Source organism: Cetorhinus maximus, unplaced genomic scaffold, assembly GCF_964194155.1.
Source record: "Cetorhinus maximus unplaced genomic scaffold, sCetMax3.hap1.1 HAP1_SCAFFOLD_862, whole genome shotgun sequence".
Lineage (NCBI taxonomy): Eukaryota > Metazoa > Chordata > Chondrichthyes > Lamniformes > Cetorhinidae > Cetorhinus > Cetorhinus maximus.
In genome coordinates this window covers 85,019-107,477 of record NW_027596804.1, presented here as the reverse complement: position 1 = coordinate 107,477, position 22,459 = coordinate 85,019, and the positions used below count along the sequence as shown (strand labels likewise).

Sequence of the window (22,459 nt, the reverse complement as noted above, 5' to 3'; positions counted from 1 at the left end):
CCAGTTAATTTTAGGCGTTTGGTTGAGGGATAAATATTGGCCAGGAAATTGGGAAGAACTCCCCTGATCTTCTTCAAAGCAGTGGGATCTTATGCCTCAGCCCGAGGGGGCAGGCTTGATTTTGCTGTCTCATCAGGAAGCCAATGGTCCGGATCTCCTGAGGACAGACAATCGTCTTCAGATTCCTGCTCCCCATTTCTTCCGGGGTCTTCCGAGCCCGGCTTTTCCAGAAATGCAGAGAGCAGTGTTCCTCGGACAGCTGCATCAAAGTGGGGAAAATTAGGGGGAAGACAGGACATGGCCCCGTTTGACAGCACTAGCGGCTGTATGATAAGTTTAAGTGTCCAATTTGAATATTTGTGAATGGGTAGGGTGGTAGTGCGGGTACGTGGGTGAGGTGGGTAAGGGGCGCGTGGGGAGGTGGATAAGTGAGCAGGGGGTGAGGTGGGTAGGGTGAGTGAGGCGGTAATCAGGTTGGGTCAGGGTAGTCAGGAGGTTGGGGGGGGTATGGTCGGATGGTTGGGGGCGTAGCCAGGTCGGGTCTGGTTGGGCAGCCAAGTCAAGTCAGGGGGTAGTCAGGTGGTAGTCGGGTTGGGTTGGTTGGGTAGTTGTTGGTCGGGGGAGGGGTAGTTGGGGCTGTACGACAGGGTGGTCGGGAAGTCAGGGGGTGGGGTGCTGGTAGTCGGGTGGTCAGGGGTAACCGGGTGATCGGGAGGGAGAGTAATTGGGGGGTTGTCGGGTCGAATCGGAGGATAGCTGGGAGATTAGTGCGAGTGATTGGGGGGTCAGTTGTGGAGATACCCAGGTGTTAGACCAGGTTTTAATCTGTTGAACTAATTTCCTGGGTAACTATCCAGGTAAATAAATTGGAATTGCCCAAAGTCTCTGAGTCTAACCCAGAGCCGGAGTTACTCACGGAGGGTCCCGAGGAGCAGGGGAATTGCCCACTGACATTTTAAACTTCCCTGGTATTCCCACGTAGCTCAGCACATCAGCACTTCCACAGGGTCCCAACGTACATCTCAATCGTATGTTGGATTTGAGCACACTGTTAAATTGTTATCTCATTCGTGAAGGGCCAGGGACTAATTGTTACGTGAATATATATCCCGGGATGCCACAGCACTGTTGCACTGCAGAGTAATAACATTTCAGTCTATCAGCGACATGGAGAAAGGCAAGACATACACTCGATGAAGCTCTGGCGTTTTGAGTCTAAAGTGCGATCATTTATATCTTATGGGAACCAGAAGACATAAAACATACGAAACAGAACCTGATGGAGCAGCTCAGCATATCAGGCCCTGTTTCACGGCTGCCAATTCTTATTCATTCTCAGGGCGTGGATGGTGCTGGCAAGACCAGCATTCGTCACCCATCCTTCGTTTCCCTGAGGGGGATGGTGCTGGGCTTTTCCCTTGCCCCGGGTAGTAGTTTAAATTCGAGCGAGTGGCTTACTCAGACACTTTGGAGGACAGTGGAGGGTTAATCAGGTTGCTGTGAGGAGTTTGGATCACGGGTGGCCCCAGACCGGCCAAGGACGTCAAGTTTTCTTGCCTAAAGGACACTAACAAACCAGTCAGGTTTTGACATCGATCTGACAATCAGCGAATCCACATAAGGAGATATTGGGGCAAAAGCTTGGTCAATGAACGTTTTAAGGAGCATCTTATAGGAGGGGTGGGGGAGAGGTCAAAATTTGCTGTCAAAAAGTGACAACTTTCAACTTTATTTTCTGCGTATTTTGTCATTATAAATAATAATTCTGACAAATTCTATTGGAGTGCATCAAACACAGAACTGATAGTCTTAAAGTCAGGCCGGAATTCTCCGGCTCGCCCCCCTCCCCCACCCCTCAGCAGGGGGGGATCCCCCCATGGTGGGCCCGACGAGCCATTGAAAGCTCCATTCACATCGGCGGGACCGGAAGACCCTGCTGGCCTGAGGGGCTGGAAAATTCCAGCCTCACTGTGCAGGGAAGGGATCTACCTTGCAGTAAGTGGGAGTCAGGCTGATAAACACCACCACTTTTCAGAGTGTCAGAGAGAGGCCTCATGCAGAAGAGTATAATTCAAAAGCACAAATTCTCTCAGTGCTGTTAAGATTGGTCACGCAAACTCGCAGAACGAATGTTCAAGTGTTAGATGTTGTGGGAGAGGGTGTGAGGAGTTGAACATATTTAGGAAAGATTTCTCCCATGGCCGAACGTTAGAATTGAGGCTTTGTCTATTGCAGCATCTGGCATTAATTTGATGTCACATGACACCAATTAATTGGTATTCATCGCGAGGTCCAGCCTGAATTCAAGGGCTGCAAATGATTCAACAAACCTTTGCTGCTACAACCAAATGCAGCTTCAGAATTTTTCAAACTCTTATTATTGTCATGAAGTTATTAATGTATATATTATTGGAAATTATTTTTAACAAAATAGAGGGTTAGTCTTTGTGGGTATGTCTTAACTGGATTATAGCCAGCTAGTCTGGGTGCTTTGATGTGTACTAGTTTTAAGATGTAAACAGAGAAGTAGAGGTGCATTTGCATTTTGTTGAATAGAGTGTTCAAGAAGTGGGGTGAAATCTTCACCTGGCTAGCAGAGACCAAGCAATGTTTATATTACTAATAAAATTGGCACTGTGAAAGGGGTTTTATTGTTGGAAGAGGTGGAGTTCAAAGGGGCTTGTGATACAATGAGAATTTACATTCAATGAGATGTGCTGGGTATAACAGACTGCAGTTTTATGTGTGCAGGGCAGGGGCAATGTGAGATCAAAGCCTGGAAGCCGACCACTGTGTCTGCAAAGGAACCTCATTTTGAATTTGTAAGGTAAAAATGCTTTGCCTGGTGTCTGCTTAAAAATCTACGGGCTGCTGTTGCCTTAGTGGAGATTCGTCTGGGAACTTGTTAAAAGTTATGATAGTAGTAATTTGTAGCCATGTGTATGTGTTTAATGTGTTGTAACTTAATAAAATGTTTCATTTAGTTTAATATAGAAACTTTGCAAAAACTGGTGGTCTGATTCCTAAATTTAGAGTCACATCTCAAACATACCACTTAAAATATAGGTTATGACAGTTGTTTAAAATTTCTCTCTGGGATTTTTAAATAACTCAGCTTTACCAACTGCTGGGTCATAACATTATAAAGTGTGATTTTTAAATCAGCCTGGCTCGAATTTTAAGGTTCTGCCCCCTTGTTCTGGACTCCCCACCACCCCCTCAACCAGAGGAAATAGTTTCTCTCATCTACCCGATCAAATCCTTTAATCATCTTTAACATCTCGACTAGATCACCCCCTAATTGTCTATATTTGAGGAAATACACACTTATTCTGCACAACCTGTCTTCGTAATTTAACCCCCTCGGGCCCCTCAATGTGACACCCTTGGAGGAGAGTAAACCACCCGGCTGCAAAGTCCAGCGTCGTGCTCGAGCTGAATCTCCCAGGGCACTGGGAATCTTGGCAAACGCCCAGTCACTGTCACACTGGAGTTTAAGTCTCAGAAATCCTCAGTGGTAACACATGAAAAACACTCTCAGCAGGTCCTTGTTCAGTTAGCCAGCTCTGTGTGCACTGTGAACAAATGTGAGACAATTCCACTTTGCTTCTCAACAGAAAACAAACATAAAAAAAACTTTGTATATTTAGTTGGCAAAGCTAAAAAAGTAAAGTGCCTTTATTCGTTTGTCAAGGGAGACTCTTGTTCAAATGCTGGCACTGAATTATCTGAAAAGGAAGACTGACAGGCAAAATCCCTCATTTTACTCACTAAAGCCTCTAATGTTCACTTGCAAAGATTTGAAGTTGGATCAACAAAGGGGCAATAAAGCAAATTAAAAATGCAAAGATTTGAACCTAGCTATTTGATGTAAGCAATGTGTGAATTTGGCTCGATGCGTTCCATTTCAAGTTGAGATTGGCTGGAAATGTGAAAGGTGGGTACTCTCCGAGTCTCGCCCTAACTTTCCCAGCCCAGCAGGTGACAGGAAGACTCCTGTCTTCATCAGTTGGAGCAACAACAAAGCTCTTTGTGTCGCTCAGTTTCAATTTCTAGCCTTTGGTTTTCATACCTATTAATTTAATGGGGTGGATCCCTCAAATCCCCAATGGCTATAAAAAAAAAGAATAAAGTCAGACATCCTGGGATTCAGGCTGGATATTGGGCGGGTCTTCCATTCCCAGAGAGTTGTGAGCCTCTGGAATGTGCTGCCAGCGGGTGTGGTGGTTGTTCAACCTCTGCCGTCGCGAAGGAGCTTGACAAATTCCTGACTGCAGCAGAGATTGTATGATAGAAAAGATAAATGCCTTTATAAAGGTCACTTTGTCCATGCAATCTCCTGAACCCTGATCAAGGGCCTTAGAGAAATTTTCCAGCGTACTTTTGCCCCTTTACTGACTTGGTTTTTTTCTGGGTTTTTTTTTGCCTTTCGTGCTTTAACTCGCAGGGGGTCCCGATCCCCTATCTCCTGTGTGCTCGCTGACCCACGTTCGCGACTGGCCAAGCTACATCTTCATTTTAAAATCCTCATCCTCGTTTCCAAATCCCTCCATGGCCTTGTGCCTCCCTACCTCTGTAATCTCCTTCAGCCCCACAACCCTCCGAGTTTTCTGCACCCCTCTAATTCTGGCCTTTAATTGCTCTGCCATTGGCGGCCGAGCTTTCAGCTGCCTGGGCCCCAAGTTCTAGAATTCCCTCCCTAAACTTCCCCGCCTCTCGAACTCACTCTCCTCCTTTAAGACACTCCTTAAAACCTACCTCTTTGACCAAGCTTTGCTGATCTGATCTAATATCTCCTTATGTCATACTCAGGGTCATACTTTGTTTTGTAATGTTCCTGTGGAGCATCTTGAGACATTTCATTATGTTAAGGGTGCTATATAAATATAAGTTGTTGTTGTTTCCCAGGCGATTACATTGGTGACAGGCAGGTAGGAATGCCATTCTCCAGCCACCATGAAGTGTGGCCTTGTTGGACTAGCTGGTCCTTTCCTGCCTGACAATCTTCTCTGTTCACAGACAAACCTGATGACCTCCCAGCACCGGGGACTCTGAGTGTCAGAAACACTCGTTGGGGCATTGAACATAAGGTCACCTGATTACCCGGTTACTCATTTTCCCAGATAAGTGTCCTGTGGCACAAAAAGAAGGTGCACTGACCTCTTACTGAAATCTCAACATGCACTCCCATCAGCTGATCCTCTGTGTCGGGGCTGCAAACTGGAAATCTGATCCCCTCTGTCTTTGTTATTTCTAAACATACGTTTGAAGATTTGGCTGAGGGCACAGACATCCCCAGTGTTGACCAAAATTTGGCTCACCAATAGTCACTCGTCCCACACACCAGGACCCAACCAGCCAGCAACACTTGGAGCTGGGGCTCAGTGGGTACCACTCTCTCTCACCTCTGACTTAAAAAGTTGTAGGTTTAAGTCCCATCAAGACTAGAGCACAAAATCAAGGTTGACACACAAATGCAGTACTGAGAGAACCCCGCACTGTCAGAGGGTCAGTACTGAGAGAACCCCGCACTGTCAGAGGGTCAGTACTGAGGGAGTGCCGCACTGTCAGAGGGTCAGTACTGAGGGAGTGCTGCACTGTCAGAGGGTCAGTACTGAGGGAGTGCTGCACTGTCAGAGGGTCAGTACTGAGGGAGTGCTGCACTGTCAGAGGGTCAGTACTGAGGGAGTGCCGCACTGTCAGAGGGTCAGTACTGAGGGAGTGCCGCACTGTCAGAGGGTCAGTACTGAGGGAGTGCCGCACTGTCAGAGGGTCAGTACTGAGAGAGTGCCGCACTGTCAGAGGGTCAGTACTGAGGGAGTGCTGCACTGTCAGAGGGTCAGTACTGAGGGAGTGCTGCACTGTCAGAGGGTCAGTGTTGAGAGACTGCCGCAATGTCAGAGGATCAGTACTGAGGGAGTGCTGCACTGTCAGACGGTCAGTACTGAGAGAACATCGCACTGACGGATGGCCAGTACTGAGGGAGTGTCAAACTGTCAGAGTGTCAACACTGAGGGAGTGCTGCACTGTCAGAGGGTCAGTACTGGGTAAGTGTCGCACTGTCGGAGTCAGTACCAAGCTGCACTATTGAAGAGGTAGAAGAAAAGCTAAAGATCTCTGGGGTGGTGGGGTTAATGGGGGGGGGGGGCACGGGTGGGTTAATCACAGGATTGGGGAGAGGGGGTTGGTTGGAGAACTAGGGTAGATCAGAGGCTCAGGGAATCGGAGGACTAGGGGTGCATTGGAGGCCCTGTCAGGTCAGTCTAGGGTTGGAGTGCCCAGTTGCTTGGGTTCCTAAGGTGGGTATTCGAGATCCTGGTGACAGGTGTGAAGATGTTCCAAGTCCTCACCTTGATGTAGCTACAAGGTTCCCCGAGGTTGAAGAAAGCTGACCAGCAGCAGGCTACTTGGCTGTCCAGAGTTCAAGTTGTAAAGTTGAATAACAATGAGGCCCACAGCCTCACTATCATAGTTAAATCTCCAATCTTCCTCCAGGGAACAGTTTGTTCGAGCACCCATCATCCTGCCTCATTATAGCTGGAAGCTAGCAGGATGGAGGAGAGTTTGGGTTGGGGAGCAGATTCCCCCCCCACTTGACCCACCAACCCATTTATTTAATTAAATTTCCTCCCATTTTATCAGCAATTTATTTATTCCTTAAACATCTGATCAAGATCCTTAAGTGTTTCTGGCAGGGAACACATAGAACATGAGAATATAGCCCGCACTTTCACTCGAGGTCGGTGCACAAAACCAGAACATTTTGCAACTTGCCGACCCTGCCTCGGGGAAACCGTTTGGAGGGGGTCACAGGAGCGGCCGAGTGCTGAGGTGGGCTGGTTAAAAAGTTTGTTTTATTTAATATTAGGCCCACTAGCCCTCAAACCCCTACCCACTCATCCATGCCAACTCATGCCAACCCATGCCCTTCCACCCATCCCAATGGTCCCTCATACCCTCCATGTCAACCCATGCCCCTCTACCCACCCCCCATGACCCCTCATACTCTTCATGCCAACCTATGACCCCATTCATCCCCTTGGCCCCTTATAACCCCTATACCAGCTTAGTGTAAACTCATGCCAATACATGACCCCCACCACCCCCCCACCCCCCCCAACCCACCACCACCACCACCACCACCACTTCCATCATCCTTGGCCCTAACACCCTCCAAGACAACCTACCCAGTATCCACCATGGGATGTAGGCATCATTTGAAAGGCCAGCATTTGTTGCCCATCCTAATTGCCCTTGAACTGAGGGGATTACTAGGCCATTTCAGAAGGCAGTTAAGACCCAACCATGTTGTGTGGGTCTGGAGTCACAAATAGGCCAGATCTCTTTCCCTAAAGGACATTTGTGATCCAGATGGGTTTTTACAACAATTGATGATAGCTTCATGGTCAGTATTACTGAGAAGAGTTTTTTTTTCAATTCCAGATTTTGTTAATTGAATTTAAATTTCACCAGCTGCCAAGGTGGGATTTGAAGCCATGTACCCAGAGCATTAACAAAAACAAAAATAGCTGGAAAAACTCAGCAGGTCTGACAGCATCTGCGGAGAGGAACACAGTTAACGTTTCGAGTCCGTATGACTCTTCATCAGAACTAAAGAAATATAGAGATGTGGTTTATCTTTCACCACATTTCTATATTTGTTTAGTTCTGATGAAGTGTCATTCGGACTCGAAACGTTAACTGTGTTCCTCTCCGCAGATGCTGTCAGACCTACTGAGTTTTTCCAGCTATTTTTGTTTTTGTTTCAGATTTCCAGCATCCGCAGTATTTTGCTTTTAGCCTGGGCCTCTGGATTAATAGCCCAATGACATTACCACTACCCCACCTTCTTCCCTTACGCCTCTATCTTCGAGGTCCCGGCACTATTTTAGTTAAGGTGTGGAGTCACCACAACTCCGCTAGAATCCAGGCTATAATCTTCAAAGCTCTTTTGAGCCAATGTAATTTCCAAAAAGATGAAATTCAGACGAGGTTTTCAGATAGCACAGTTCTCTAATAAGGGCTTAATTACATTTCAGTAAAGATATTCAGAAGGTTCGCAAGCTTACACATTGTCACGAGTGGGATGGGAGGAGTGCACAGTTCCTCTAGCCCCACTACTCCACAGGTCACATCAAGTGTAAATGTTTAAATCACTCACCAGAATAGCCAATTTCTTACCTTCTCTACTGTTAGACCCAGAATAAGAGGGACTTGTACCAGGCTTCTTTCACGAAACACAGAATAATTGATTTATCATGAAACAAAACTTATTTTTTAAAATAAGTTGCAAAACTGGTTAACATACTATTTATAACCAGGAATGTAAGGATTTACCCCTTTTAAAATCCCAACACACACACTCTCGCACACAAAACACAGGACAAGACAAATAAGGTCTCCGCAGAGGTTGGCAAAGGGAACACTTTATGATAAAGGGTAAAGTTCGAAAAGGTCTTGACACAGTCAATTTGGTGTTTCTGCATGTGAAAACAGAGTGCTGGTCACAGTAGTTGTCTGGAAGTTCTTTCCAAAGGATCTTCGGTGAAAAGCTGTCATTGTTAACTCTCACTTGGCGCAGCTTTGCAGGATTTCAAATACAGACAAGTTATACTGAGATGAAGAGTTATTCTGAGATGAGTTCTGGCTGAAGGTGAACAGCCACTCTGGACTGTAGGCAATATAGGGAAAGAGAGAGGGAGACAGAGAGAGGAGCAATCTTCTTTCACAGTTTTCTCCCAAGACACACACAATCAATTCAAAAAACATGGTCAGTCAGAACTTCTTCCAGGCAAGGTGTTTTTCAGCCAATCAGCAGGAGCCCACAGCCTGGCAACAGCAGTTTTTTTTTTTAAATTTTAACTCAAGTGAACAAAATAATCCTAATCTCCCAAGATGTCTTGCTAATCACGTAGCCAAAGTCATGTGATTTCTTGGATAAAGCAGCATGCTCACAGGCCAAAGTGAACTTGTAACTTTTTCAAAAAAAAAACTCAAGAGTGTGTGCAAATAATTCAATGTCCTTACAATTTTTCTTAAAAGCATGTAGTTCTTGGAGATATGAATTATTTACATGCTCCACCCTTAAGAAATGAAACACCATTTCCAAATGCATTTCATTATGAAGCGTACAGGAAAACATAGACAACATATAAAAAATTTCAGAGCACACTCGCTCACTCATTCTCATTCACTCCTTACACAGAATTTATACAATTTGCTCTGATCTTCTTAATTTCCAGATAATTCCAACAAAATTTCATCCTTGCTAACACATCAGCAATTACATTATCCTTCCCGGCAATATGGACAACCTTTAAGTTATAAGGCTGTATTAGCAAGCTTCATCCAAACACTCTGGCATTCTGAGTCTTAAACCTTTCCACAAAATCCAAGGGATTATGGTAAGCATATATTAGTGTCCCTTTACATGCATGGGATTGGGGGTAGTGTATTGAGATAGATTGAAAACTGGTTAACAGACAGGAAACAAAGAGTAGGAATAAACGAGTCTTTTTACAAATGGCAGGCAGTGACTAGTGGGGTACTACAGGGATCGGTGCTGGGACCCCAGCTACTCACAATATATATTAATGATTTAGATGAGGGAACTAAATGTAATATCTCTAAACCTGCAGATGACACAGAGCTGGGTGGGAGGGTGAGCTGTGAGGAGGATGCAGAGATGCTTCAGTGTGATTTGGACAAGCTGAGTGAGTGGGCAAATGCATGGCAGATGCGGTATAATGTGGATAAATGTGAGATTATCCACTTTGGTAGCAAAAACAGGAAGGCAGATTATTATCTGAATGGTTATAAATTGAGAAAGGGGAATGTGCAACGAGACCTGGGTGTCCTCGCACATCAGTCACTGAAGGTAAGGATGCAGATGCAGCAGGCGGTAAAGAAGGCAAATGGTATGTTGGCCTTCATAGCGATAGGATTCGAGTACAGGAGCAGGGATGTCTTGCTGCAATTACACAGGGCCTTGATGAGACCACACCTAGAATATTGTGTGCAGCTTTGGTCTCCTTATCTGAGGAAGGATGTTCTTGCTATAGAGGGAGCGCAGCGAAGGTTTACCAGACTGATTCCTGGGCGGGACTAACATATGAGGAGAGATTGAGTCGGTTAGGATTATATTCACGGGAGTTCAGGAGAATGAGGGGGGACCACATTGAAACCTATAAAATTCTAACAGGACTAGACAGGGTAGATGCAGGAAGGATGTTCCCGATGATGGGGGGGTCCAGAAGCAGGAGTCACAGTCTGAGGATATGGGGTAGACCATTTAGGACTGAGATTAGGGGAAATTTCTTCACCCAGAGAGTGGTCAGCCTGTGGAATTCACTACCACAGAAAGTAGTTGAGGCCAAAACATTGTATGTTTTCAAGAAGGAGTTAGATGTAGCTCTTGGGGCGAAAGGGATCAAAGGATATGGGGAGAAAGTGGGAGCAGGCTATTGAGTTGGATGATCAGCCATGATCATAATGAATAGCGGAGCAGGCTCGAAGGGCCGAATGGCCTACTCCTGCTCCTATTATCTATGTTTCTATGTTTATGTTTACAGCCATGATGGACATATACCACAAAATGTTTAAGAGCCAGTAACAATCCCAGGGTTTCCTTTTCTATTGCCGATTTAATTTTTTTCTCAGAAAAGTACCCCACTGGCTTCTCCTTGCCCAGATTATCTTCTTGTAATAAGACTACACCCATCCCCAAGTCACTAGCAGCAATTGCCACCTTGAAGGGTTTAGTGAAGTTAGGGGCAGCCAACACCGCTCATTAGTTAGAATTGCCTTTAGCTTCTCAAAAGCTGTCTTGACCATACCGCATTTGTCTTCTTTTTCAATAAATCTGTTAGTGGAGCTGCTATTGTGCTGAAGTTTGGCACAAACTTACAATAGAAGCTGCACATTCCCCTAAATGTCATGATTTCTTGTTTTAGTTTTAGGAGCAGGGAATTCCACCAAAACCTGTACTTTTGCTGTTCTTGGTAGCACTTGTCCTTGCCCTACAATATGCCTAAGGTAAGCTACTCATGCTTTCGCAAACTCACTCTTGGCAAGGTTTATTACAAGATCTGCCAACTGTAATTGTTTAAATAGGGCTTCCAATTGTTTTAAATGATCTTTCCAAGTGTTGCTGTAAATCAATACATTGTCCAAGTAAACCACACTGGTTATAATTTGATTCATTAGTCTTTGGAAAGGGCTGGAGCATTTTTTAGCACCAATGGCATTACTCGGCATTGGTGTAGCTTATTTGGCATGACAAAATCTCCTTCAGCTCACGACGTTAAAGGTACTTGCCAGTATCCTTTCAATAAATCTATCTTGGTAAGGAATGTGGCACCGCCAACCCTGTCAATACAATCTTCTAAACGAGGGATTGGTAGAAATCCGTTTTTGTTACTGCATTAACCTTCCTGTAATCTATGCAGAATCTGGTTGACCAATCAGATTTCGGCAATAACACTACTGGAGAACTCCAGCTGCTTTGGCTAAGATCATTTCGGTAATTATCCAGCATATGTTGAATTTCTGCTTTCACCTGAGCCTGTTTCTCTGGTCCTAAGCGATAAGGATGTTGTTTTATAGGAGGAAATTCTCCTACAACCACATCATGTGTGGCTAATGTTATACACCCTGGTTTATCCCTACAGATTCCTTTAAATTCTGTAAGTAACCTTACTAGATCCTTTCATTGTCCTACCTCTAAGTATGAGAATATGGTGTCTAACTGTCCTAATACTTCAGTGTTAGCTAACAGGACAGTAGGAGGTTTAATTACTTACGAACATACGAAATAGGAGCAGACGTAGGCCATTCGGCCCCTCGAGCCTGCTCCGCCATTCAATAAGATCATGGCTGATCTGTTTGTGTTTCAAATTCCACATTCCCATCTACTCACCGATAGCCTTTGATTCCCTTAGAAGAATTTATCTACCTTTGCCTTAAAAATATTCAATGACCCCACCTCCACCGCCTTCTGAGGCAGAGAGTTCCAAAGTTGCACAACCCTCAGAGAAAAAAATTGTCCTTATCTCTGTCCTATAAGGGCCGCCTCTAATTTTAAAACAATGTCCTTAGTTCTGGACTCACCCACAAAAGGAAATATCCTTTCCACATCCACCTTGTCAAGGCCGTTCAGGATCTTGTACATTTCAATCAAATCATCCCTCACTCTTCTAAACATCAGTGGAAACAAGCCCAGTCTGTCCAACCTTTCCTCATAAGATGACTCACTCATTCCAGGTATCAATCTAGTAAACCTCCTCTGAACCACCTCCAACACATTTACATCCTTCCTTAAATAAGTAGACCAAAACTGCCCACAGTACTCGAGATCCGGTTGCACCAATGTCCTGTGTAACTGAAGCATAACATCCTTACTTTTATGTTCAATTCCTCTTATAATAAAGGATAGCATTCCATTAGCCTTCTTGATTACTTGCTGTACCTGCATACTAACGTTTTGTGACTCATGCACGAGAACACCTGGATCCCTCTGCAACTCCGAATTCTGCAGTCATTCTGTGCTGATGTTGACATCTTTTGCTTCTTAACATACTTCTGTTTCGTAGCTCTTGCTACCTGCTTTGTCATCCTTTACTGTTCTTTGTATCTTCCCCATTTGCTAGGATCTATGCTTTTTTTGCGCTTTCATATGCCATTTCATTTAGTTTTAGGTTGTCTCTTACCTCTTTACCATCTATGGCCATTTCTGGCAAGTTAGGGTTCTTTCCTCTTAGAGGAATAAACTGATTCTGGATTACATTAAATACTTTAGAAACACTAATCTTCTGTTGTTTAACCTACTAATGGATTTAGCGTCATTTATTGTGGGCAGTCTCTAACTCACTGCACTAAAGCCAGCCTTACCTAAATCCGCAAGTTTGACCCAGACCTCCCTGTCGCTTGCCATTTTAACACTCCACCCTGCTCTCATGCCCACATGTCCGTCCTTGGCCTGCTGCATTGTTCCAGTGAAGCTCAACACAAACTGGAGGAACAGCACCTCATCGTCTGATTAGGCACTTTACAGTCTTCCGGACTGAATATTGAATTCAACAATTTCAGATCATGAACTCTCTCCTCCATCCCCTCCCCCCTTTCCGATCCCCCTTTTACCAATTATTTATAATTTTTTTACACCATATTTTTTTCTTATTTTAAAATTTATTTCAATCTATTGTTTCATTTCCACCTTTTAGCCCATTTCGATCCCTTCCCCCCACTCCACCCCCCACTAGGGCCATCTGCCACTAGCTTGTTCTGCTTGCTCCCCTTAGCACATCCTTTAGATAATATCACCACCGTCAACACCCCTTTGTCCTTTTGTCAATGACATCTTTGGCAGTCTCTTCTTGGCCTCCACCTATAACTGGCTCCCTACTGAGCTCTTTCTGTCCCAACCCCTCTACCAGCTTATATTTAATCTCATTTCTATATGTCTTAGTTCTGATGAAGGGTCATACGGACTCGAAACATCAACTGTATCCCTCTCCACAGATGCTGTCAGACCTGCTGAGTTTTTCCAAGTATTTTTGTTTTTGTTACCTAAATCTAGATTGGTGAACTGTCTAAGTCTCTTTCTGCCTCACTCTCACTGTCTCTTTCGTCCTCCACTGTCCTCACTACCTGACATACCCACTCCTGCTTATCCTCCTCCCTACGATCGTATTGTTTTAACATGTTGATATGACACAGTTGATTCTATTTCCTACAACCTGGGGTGACCACCAAATAATTTACTTTACCAAACTTCTTAATCACATTGTATAGACCACTGAACCATGCTTTCAGAGGTTCCCCCTGTAAAGACAATAAAACTAACACTTTATACCCTGGTTGTAATGTTTGGGTCTCAGCTTGGCTTATCCGCCCATTCCTTCATCTTTGTTTGTGAAATTTTGAGATGTTCTTGAGCCACTTTGCAGGCTCCCATGAGGCATGCCTGGAACATGGACACATAGGGGAGGATCTTCCGGTCAGCAAGCGGGGGTGGGGCCCGCTCGCCGACACATAAAATGACACGGGATGACGTCAGGCAGAACTCCCAAAGTCACCCCGCGTCATTTCCATTTTCAGGTCAGCGGGGGAGCAGCTAAATCAGCTGTGCGCCCGCCGACATGTCAACGGCCTACTGAGGCCATTTAGAAAGTACTTAACATCATTAATGGACCTGCCTGTTCCAACCTTAGGGTTGGCGGGCAGGCCAGGAGCACTGGCGGGCTTCAGAAAAAGCATGAAACCTCACCCATGGGCAGGATGAGGTTCCATTATGGTTTTTAAATGTTTAATGAAGGTTTCAGTAACAGTGATGGACATGTCCCAACCGATGTGACAGTGTCACATGAGGGGACATGTCAGGGAAATCCTGATATCGTTTCTTTAACATTTTTAAGTTTGGAGCCGACCTCCCTGAGGCAGCACTCAGCCTCAGGGAGGTCAGTGCGCTCTTTTGTGCGCTTGCGCAAAACAGCGCACTCCCAGCTGAGGGAATCCCACCCCCACCTCCCCCACCTACACAGGGAGCGCATAGCACTTCCTGGCAGACATCACGCTGGGCGGCTCTTAAATGGCTCACCCATGTAAAATGACGGCGCGTCCCCTGGTGCCAATCGGAGGCACGCCTGCCTGCTCCTGCACTTCCCCCTCCGATGGGGGGAAAAGTTTTCCCATAATCTAACATACAGGATTCATCTCTCTGTCCTAAAAACTTTTTGATTAATTTAAGAGGACCTCTTATCTCAAGTCCATAAATTAATTCAAAAGGACTAAATTCTTTATAACCCTCATATAGATTCATTTGGTGAATCTTGGGTAGCAAATAAAAGTAAGTCCAGTCCTTTCTCCCAATCATGGGGATGTTCATGACAATATGCTTTAATCATTGTTTTGAGAGTTTGATGGTCCCTCTCTAAAGATCCCTGTGTCTGTGGATAATATGCTGTGGACCTTAACTGTTTTATGCCCAAACTACTCATTATGGTTTGAAAAATTTTCAACATAAAATTGGAACCTTGACCTGACTGGACCTCCATCAGTAATCCATATCGAGTAAAAACTTGGGTTAACTTCCCTATCACTATCTTAGCTGTAATTGTTCTCAAAGGGGTGGCCTCTTGAAATCAAGTTGTCATATCCATAACAGTAAGGAGACACTGGTGTCCCGCTTTCAATTTCGGTAACAGTGCCACATAGTCTACTAACATCCTACTAAATGGTCCCCAAAAACTGGTATGGGAATTAAGGGTGCCGATTTGATTGTAGGTTGTGGTTTTCCCAACAGCTGGCACATATGACACATTTTACAAAACTTCACCACGTCCTTGTGAAGACCCGGCCAGTAAAACTACTGGTTTATCCGCGCTTGAGTTTTCCATATCCCTACATGCCCTGTCAGAGGAATTTCATGTGCTATCCATAATATCTCTTTATGATATTTGGGTGATACCACTTCTCTGATAAACAACCGTCCACTCTTCATCTGCCGGTCTGTGAGGAGGTCTCCACTTCCTCACTAGAATTCCTTTTTTTAACAGAACAACATTCTGGAACTCCCTCAGCTTCAGCTGCAGTTTGGGCCGATTGGACTATCTTACTTATCTTCAGATCAGCTCGTTGAGCCTCAATTAGAGAGGATTTACCAAAAAACTCTTTCGGATTATCCAAAGAAAGTTTTTAAAGAAAGTTTCAGCTAGCCAATATCTGTCTGTGGTATCACCTTGGCTTCCGATAATTGACTTTGTTTAGCCATTCTTTCCATCATCACACACCAAGGAAAAAGTCCTGGAACCTTTTCCTGTAACTGCTCTGGCTCTTTAACCTCACTTAGGCTTTCCATAATTATCGGGGAAGCTACTACCTTCGCTCCGGCTAAATCATTTCCCAGGAGTAAGTCAATTCCGTCTACAGGTAACTTCTGGACATCCCCTACCTGACATCAGGTCACACCAATACCATTTATTAAAACTTTGGCTTTTAATGCGCTCTTTGGAAAAGTTATGCCTATTTCCAGCAAAAGTATTTGAGTGGCTCCTGTATCTCTAAGTATGATTATAGGTTTAATTGTCTCATTTTTGGGATAAGGGGTTACTTTTCCTCCTGACAAAAATTCTTTATAAACCTCATGTTCCTTTGTCACCTCCCCTGAACTCACAGCAGTGTTCACACTCAAGACTCACAGCTGTAGTTGACGCTACAACTTGATCTATTGTATTTTCAGTCAGGGCTCTTTTTTCTGAATTGCCCTTATGTACCTCAATAAGTCCCATGGATTTCCCACACAACTTCCAGCAGATTGAACGAAGGTGTCCCACCTTGTTACAAACTGTCGAATCTCAATTTCACTCTCAGCATCTACAAGGCACAAGTCAGGAGTGTGATGGAATACTCCTCATTTGCCTGGATGAGTGCAACTCCCACAACACTCAAGAAGCTTGACACCATGCAGGACAAAGCAGCCCATTTGATTGACACCCCTTCCACAAACATTCACTCCCTCCACCACCAACTCACAGTAGCACCAATGAATACAATCTACAAGATGCACTGCAGGAATTCACCAAGGCTCCTTCGACAGCACCTCCCGAACTCATGACCACTACCATCTAGAAGGACAAGGGCAGCAGACACATGGGAACACCACCACCTGGAAGTTCCAATCCAAGTCACTCATCATCCTGACTTGGAAATATATCGCCGTTCCTTCACTGTCGCTGAGTCAAAATCCTGGAACTCCCTCCCTAACAGCAATGTGGGTGTACCTACACCACATGGACTGCAGCGGTTTAAGAAGGCAGCTCACCACCACTTTTTCAAGGGCAATTAGGGATGGGTAATAAATGCTGGCCCAGCCAACGAAGCCCACATCCCATGAATGAATAAAAAAAAGCACCTTCCTTTCTGGCCTGAGGAGGAACATTCCCAGCTGTCCCTTCTCTCTCACTCTCCCACCTTCTATCCTTCTCACATTTGTGGAGGGCTGACAGAAAAAGGGTTTGGATTTATAGATCAACTCATAGTCATCAGCCACCTCCGTTGCCTAGCTTTTTTAACCCTCTAGTCTTCAACATGGGTTCTAACTGTTGGAGGAATTGAATTTTTAAATTCTTCAATGAGAATTATTTCCATTAGAGCTTCATATGTGGCATCTACCTTTAATGCCCGTATCCAACTGTCGAAATTACTTTGCTTTACCCTCTCAAATTCAATATAGGTCTGACCAGGCTGTTTCCTTACGTTTAGAAATTTCTGCCTGTCTGCCTCAGGGACCAACTCATACGCACTCAGATTAGCCTTTTTTACTGCATCATAATCCACAAACACCTCTTCCGAAATTAACGCATAAACCTCATGAGCTCTGCCCAGCAACCTACACTGCAGGAGCAATGTCCAGTTTCCTTTTGGCCACCTCATTTGCTTAGCTACTTTCTCAAACAAAATGAAAAAAATGCCTCTCCATCCCTCTCCTCAAACCTTGTACAAGTTTAAACATCGCCCCACTGGGATCTGGGCTGGGGGTTAGTCTTTGTTTTCATCAAAACTTCCTCCAGCATCTGGGGCCTCTTTTTTTTTAATTCCAGCCGTTTAAGCTGGTACTCACTTTCTCGTTCCTTCTCTCCTTCCTTCCTTGCTAACTTCTCTCTCTGGAGGTCGTGTTTTAGCATTTCCATTTCTCTCTCTTTTTCCTTTTCAAGTTTTCACATCTCTCTTTTTCCTTCAATTCAGCTTTTTTCAGTTCCTTTTCATGTTCGCATTCATATTGAATTTGAGAGGGTAAGGCAAAGTAATTTCGACAGTTGGATATGGGCATTAAAGGTAGATGCCACGTTATGAAACTCTTAGGGAAATAATTCTTGTGGAAGAATTTAAAGATTCATTTCCTCCAGTATTTATAACTGAATCCTAGCTAACTCTAACTGTGATACAGCAATTTCAGGTGTCTCCTCTTTTAATTCTAAACACCGGATAAGTGCTTTAATCATATCCTCCTTACGAAATCCTGCTTTTATTTCTACCTTCACTTTATCTGCTAACTCTCTCGGTTTAGCTTTAGTCAAGGATTTCAAATTATCCTGTTACACCTTCTAATCCCAGAAGAGTCTTAGCAACTTCCAAAGCCATTTTGTTTTACTAATATATAAGAAACCTGGTTTCTGACCTTTTATCTTTTACCAATTAGTATTAATCCACACCCAATCATCCATTGTCCGCTTTTCAAAATCCCACAAGAGCCCCCAATGTATGGGATGGGAGGAGTGCACGGTTTCTCTAGACCCACTACTCCATAGATCGCACCATAAATGAAAATGTTTAAAATCACTCGCCAAAATGGCCAATTGTTTACCTTCGCTACTGCTAGACTCAGAACAAAATAAACTTTAACCAGGCTTCTTTCAATAAACTAGAATAGTTGGCTTATTATGAAACAAAACTTCCTTTTTGAAACAAGTTGAAAAATTAGTTAACATACAATTTGTAATCTGGAAGCGTAATGATTTACCCATTTTAAATCCCAACACACACACATTCACGCACGCAGAACATGTGACGAGACAAATAAGGACTCTGCAGAGGTTGACATAAAGGAGCACTTTATGAAAAAGCATAAAGTTCAAAAAGTTCTTGACGCTTCTGCATGCGAAGATGGATTGCTGGTCACAGCAGTTGTTTGGAATCATAAAGGATCTTCAGTGAAACACTGTCTTTGTTAACTCTCGCTTGTCGCAGCTTTGCAGGCTTTCAAATATGGATGAGTTATTCTGAGATGAAGTGTTACTCTGAGATGAGAATTTTCTGGCTGAAGGTGAACATTTAATCTGGACTGCAAGCAATACAGGGAGAGACAGAAGAAGAGAGAGAGGTGCAAATTTCCTTCAGAGTTTGCTCCAAAGACACACACACACAGTTCAAAAAACATGTGCAGACAGAATGCCTCCCAGGCCAGGTGTTTTTCAGCTAATCAGCAGAAACCCCGGCAGTTTTTAAAAAATTTTAACTCAAATAAACAAAATAACTCTTACCCCCCAGGTGCCTTGCTGGTCACTTAGCTGAAATCATGTGATTTTTTTTTTCGAAAAAGCAGCTGGCCCACAGGAAAAAGTGCATTTGTAGACTTTTCAAAAAAAACTCAAAAAAGTGTCCAAATAATTCAATGTCCTTCCAATTTTTTTTAAAAGCGTATAGTTCTTGGAGATATGGATTTCTAACATTTATCAACAGCACTAATGCTACATGTTGTGGCTCAGAGGGTAGCACTCTCATCTCTGATTCAGAAGGTTGTAGGTTCAAATCTCAGTCCTGAGACTTGAGTACAAAATCCAGGCCGACACTCTTTCTTATGAGACATTAAACCCATGCTCCATCTGCCCTCTCAGCTAGATGTAAAAGATCCCAAGGGGTTATAGCAAGAAGAATACTGTCCTGGTTAGTATTTCTCCCTCTGCCAACATCTGGTCATTATCATATCACAACAGTGACCATACTTCAACTGCATTTCATTGGCTTTTAAAGTACTTTGGGACATCCTGAGTTTGTGAAAGGCACTACAGTCCTTTCTTAACCGTGCCTACAAAAGATCTGAAAAGATTTGTAGTGCTTTTCCAACCATTGTAACAGAGGGAATGTGATGCAGACTGCCCAAACTATGCACATGAGTTTCCCATACGTCACACCAAGCTCCGCGTGGGGAGACCTAATCAGCGGAATCAATCACAACAACCATGGATTTAATTGCATCGGGCTATTATTCAGGTAAAATGAAAGATTTAAAGTGCTGAACCTCACAAATGTTTGAACAGCCAAAATTGTATATTACACACTGTGTGCAGGTTACTTATCAAAATTGTATATTACACACTGTGTGCAGGTTACTTATCAAAATTGTATATTACACACTGTGTGCAGGTTACTTATCAAAATTGTATATTACACACTGTGTGCAGGTTACTTACCAAAATTGTATATTACACACTGTGTGCAGGTTACTTATCAAATTTGTATATTACACACTGTGTGCAGGTTACTTATCAAAATTGTATATTACACACTGTGTGCAGGTTACTTATCAAAATTGTATATTACACACTGTGTGCAGGTTACTTATCAAATGTGAAAACACTGGCACAACCTATTTTAATAGTGAAACCACATTAATCTTAAGTATCAACAGTTCTTTCCAATGTAAAAATGCAAACAGGGCAAAGACATTACACGGGTGATAATCTCAGCCCTGAAGGCTCAGTTTATGACCCACTGATACTTCATTAATGTCACCGAACTGAATCCAGTCTGAGTTCACTTCTTAGCTGGGGCAGAGATTGTATCATATAGAAGATAAGTGGATTTACAGTTAACATACGTGTGGTCTATGTGATCACCCGAGGCAGTCGGAGAGGATTTTTTTCAGTTTTGTTCCTGCTGTATGAGCAAAGATTTCCTCCAGTTAAATACACTGTAACCTTTCCAATCCGGAGATTTGCTGTTCACACCAGTTGTCCGGGAATGGCCTGAGCAGACCCTCAATGTAATTGGCATCATTTTAGTACAGTACTTTGGGAGTGGAAACATGGAAGATAGTAGCATAAAAGTAAAATGCTGAAGATGCTAGAAATCTGAAACAAAAACAGAAAATGCTGGAAAAACGCAGCAGGTCTAACAGCATCTGTGGAGACAAAAACAGAGTTACCGTTTCGAGTCCATTCTTCTCTTTAGTTCTGAAGAAGAGTCATACGGACTCGAAACACTAACTCTGTTTCTCTCTCCACAGATGCTGTTAGACCTGCTGAGTTTTTCCAGCATTTTCTGTTTCTGTTTCACGTGGAAGATAGCATTTGGATAAGTAAAACAATATTTCATACTGCTTTATAATGTTTTATCACTGTTTTATATTTCAGCTGAATATTTACATCCATGTTGCTCTCTAGTTCACATACTTGTGATTCAGCATTCTAATGTCATTCCAAACTCCAGAAATGCCTTGGTCCCAAGCATTCCTGACTGGAAAAGTTACACTGCTTTGGGTAGACCAAAACCATTGTTTTCAGTCCCCATTACAAACTTCGTTTCCTGACCACCAACTCTATCTCTCTCCCAGGCAACTAACTGTCTGAGGCTGGACCAGACTGATCAGAACCTTAGTGTCATATTTGATTCTGGGATGCATTTCTGACCACATATCCACGCTATCGCTAAAACAGCTTCTTTTCACCTCTGTCACATCATCCCATCCCTGCCCCTGTCTCAGCTCATCTGCTGCTGAAACCCTCATCCATGTCTTTGTTACCTCCAGACTCCACTATTCCAGCGCATTCTGGGCTGGTCTCCCACATTCTACCCTCTGTAAACTTGAGGTCATCCAAAATTCTGCTGCCTGTATCTTCACTCAAAGCAAATCCTGTTTTCCCGATCATCCCTGTGTTAACTGACCCACATTGGCTCCCAGTCAATCAGCACCTTGAATTTGAAATTCTCATCTTTATTTTCAAATTCCTCCATGGCCTGGCCCCTTCCTGTCTCTGGAACCTCCTCCAGTCCCACAGCCCTCAGAGATGTCTTCCTTCCTCTAATTCTGAGGAGGTAACTGAAATAGAGATGGGTGAGGCCATGAAAAAGTCCATCGACAGCAACCAGCAGCTTCGGAGAGAGAGAATTATCTGAGAAAATGTAGTAATGCTATTCTGATCATTGTTTTACACTGACGCTGGAATATTTTAATTTCAGTAACCGAACAATTAAAAGTGAAAATTAAAATTCAGTAGAGTAAAAGCATGTACCATAAGGATTTCTCCACTATTTTGGTCCTAAACACCTCTTCTTGATCCAGATTGACAGTACAGTAGCAGTCCCTCATCTTATTTGGTCCTGGATAGGGAGGCATGTTTTTTGCTTCTCCTGCAAGGCAAGAAGACAGGGCATATAAATGGCATTGGAATCAAAAACAAGAGCAACCTGGTCTCTACTGAACTTTACATGGAGATCCCAGACTCAGATGCAGATGAGAAAATGCCGAATTACCACTGCTGTTTCCTCTCTGTCCCATAATACAACCACAATACAAACTCTCATAAGCAAAGTTACCATTGGGCATTGGCAGGAGGGCTGCCTTTCTTCGAGAGCCAGGCCATCAGGGTTCAATTTAATCCGGAATTTATTGACAACAATTTGCATATATCTGGTGACTACCAAGCAACATCACAGCAGCAATTATCAGACTAAATTTGACACAGAGCCATTAGGACAGGCAACCTAAAGCTCAGTCAAAGAGCTGGGTAATAAAGGAAAGACTGGCTGGGAAGTGGAGAGGTTTAGGAAGGGAATTCCAGAGTTCAGGGCCCAGGCAGCTGAAGGCACAACCGCTAATGGTACAGCCATAGAAATCAAGGGGCGCACAAAAGGCTTTAATTGGAGGAGCTCTGAGATCACAGTGGGTTGCAGAGCAGGAGAG

The 22,459-nt window shown here is 43.8% G+C and overlaps 1 protein-coding gene across 1 annotated transcript in view; it reads right to left on the bottom strand.

Moving 5' to 3' along the window:
• The window catches only part of LOC144674912 (ras GTPase-activating protein 3-like), a 68,184-nt gene extending 46,283 nt beyond the window's left edge, over positions 1–21,901 (bottom strand). Inside the window, exon 1 of the mRNA XM_078536041.1 lies at positions 21,789–21,901. Within this exon, the coding sequence (XP_078392167.1) occupies positions 21,789–21,892 (104 nt within the window). The 5' untranslated portion in view covers positions 21,893–21,901. The remainder of the gene's footprint in view (positions 1–21,788) is intronic.
• Positions 21,902–22,459: the final 558 nt, after the last annotated feature.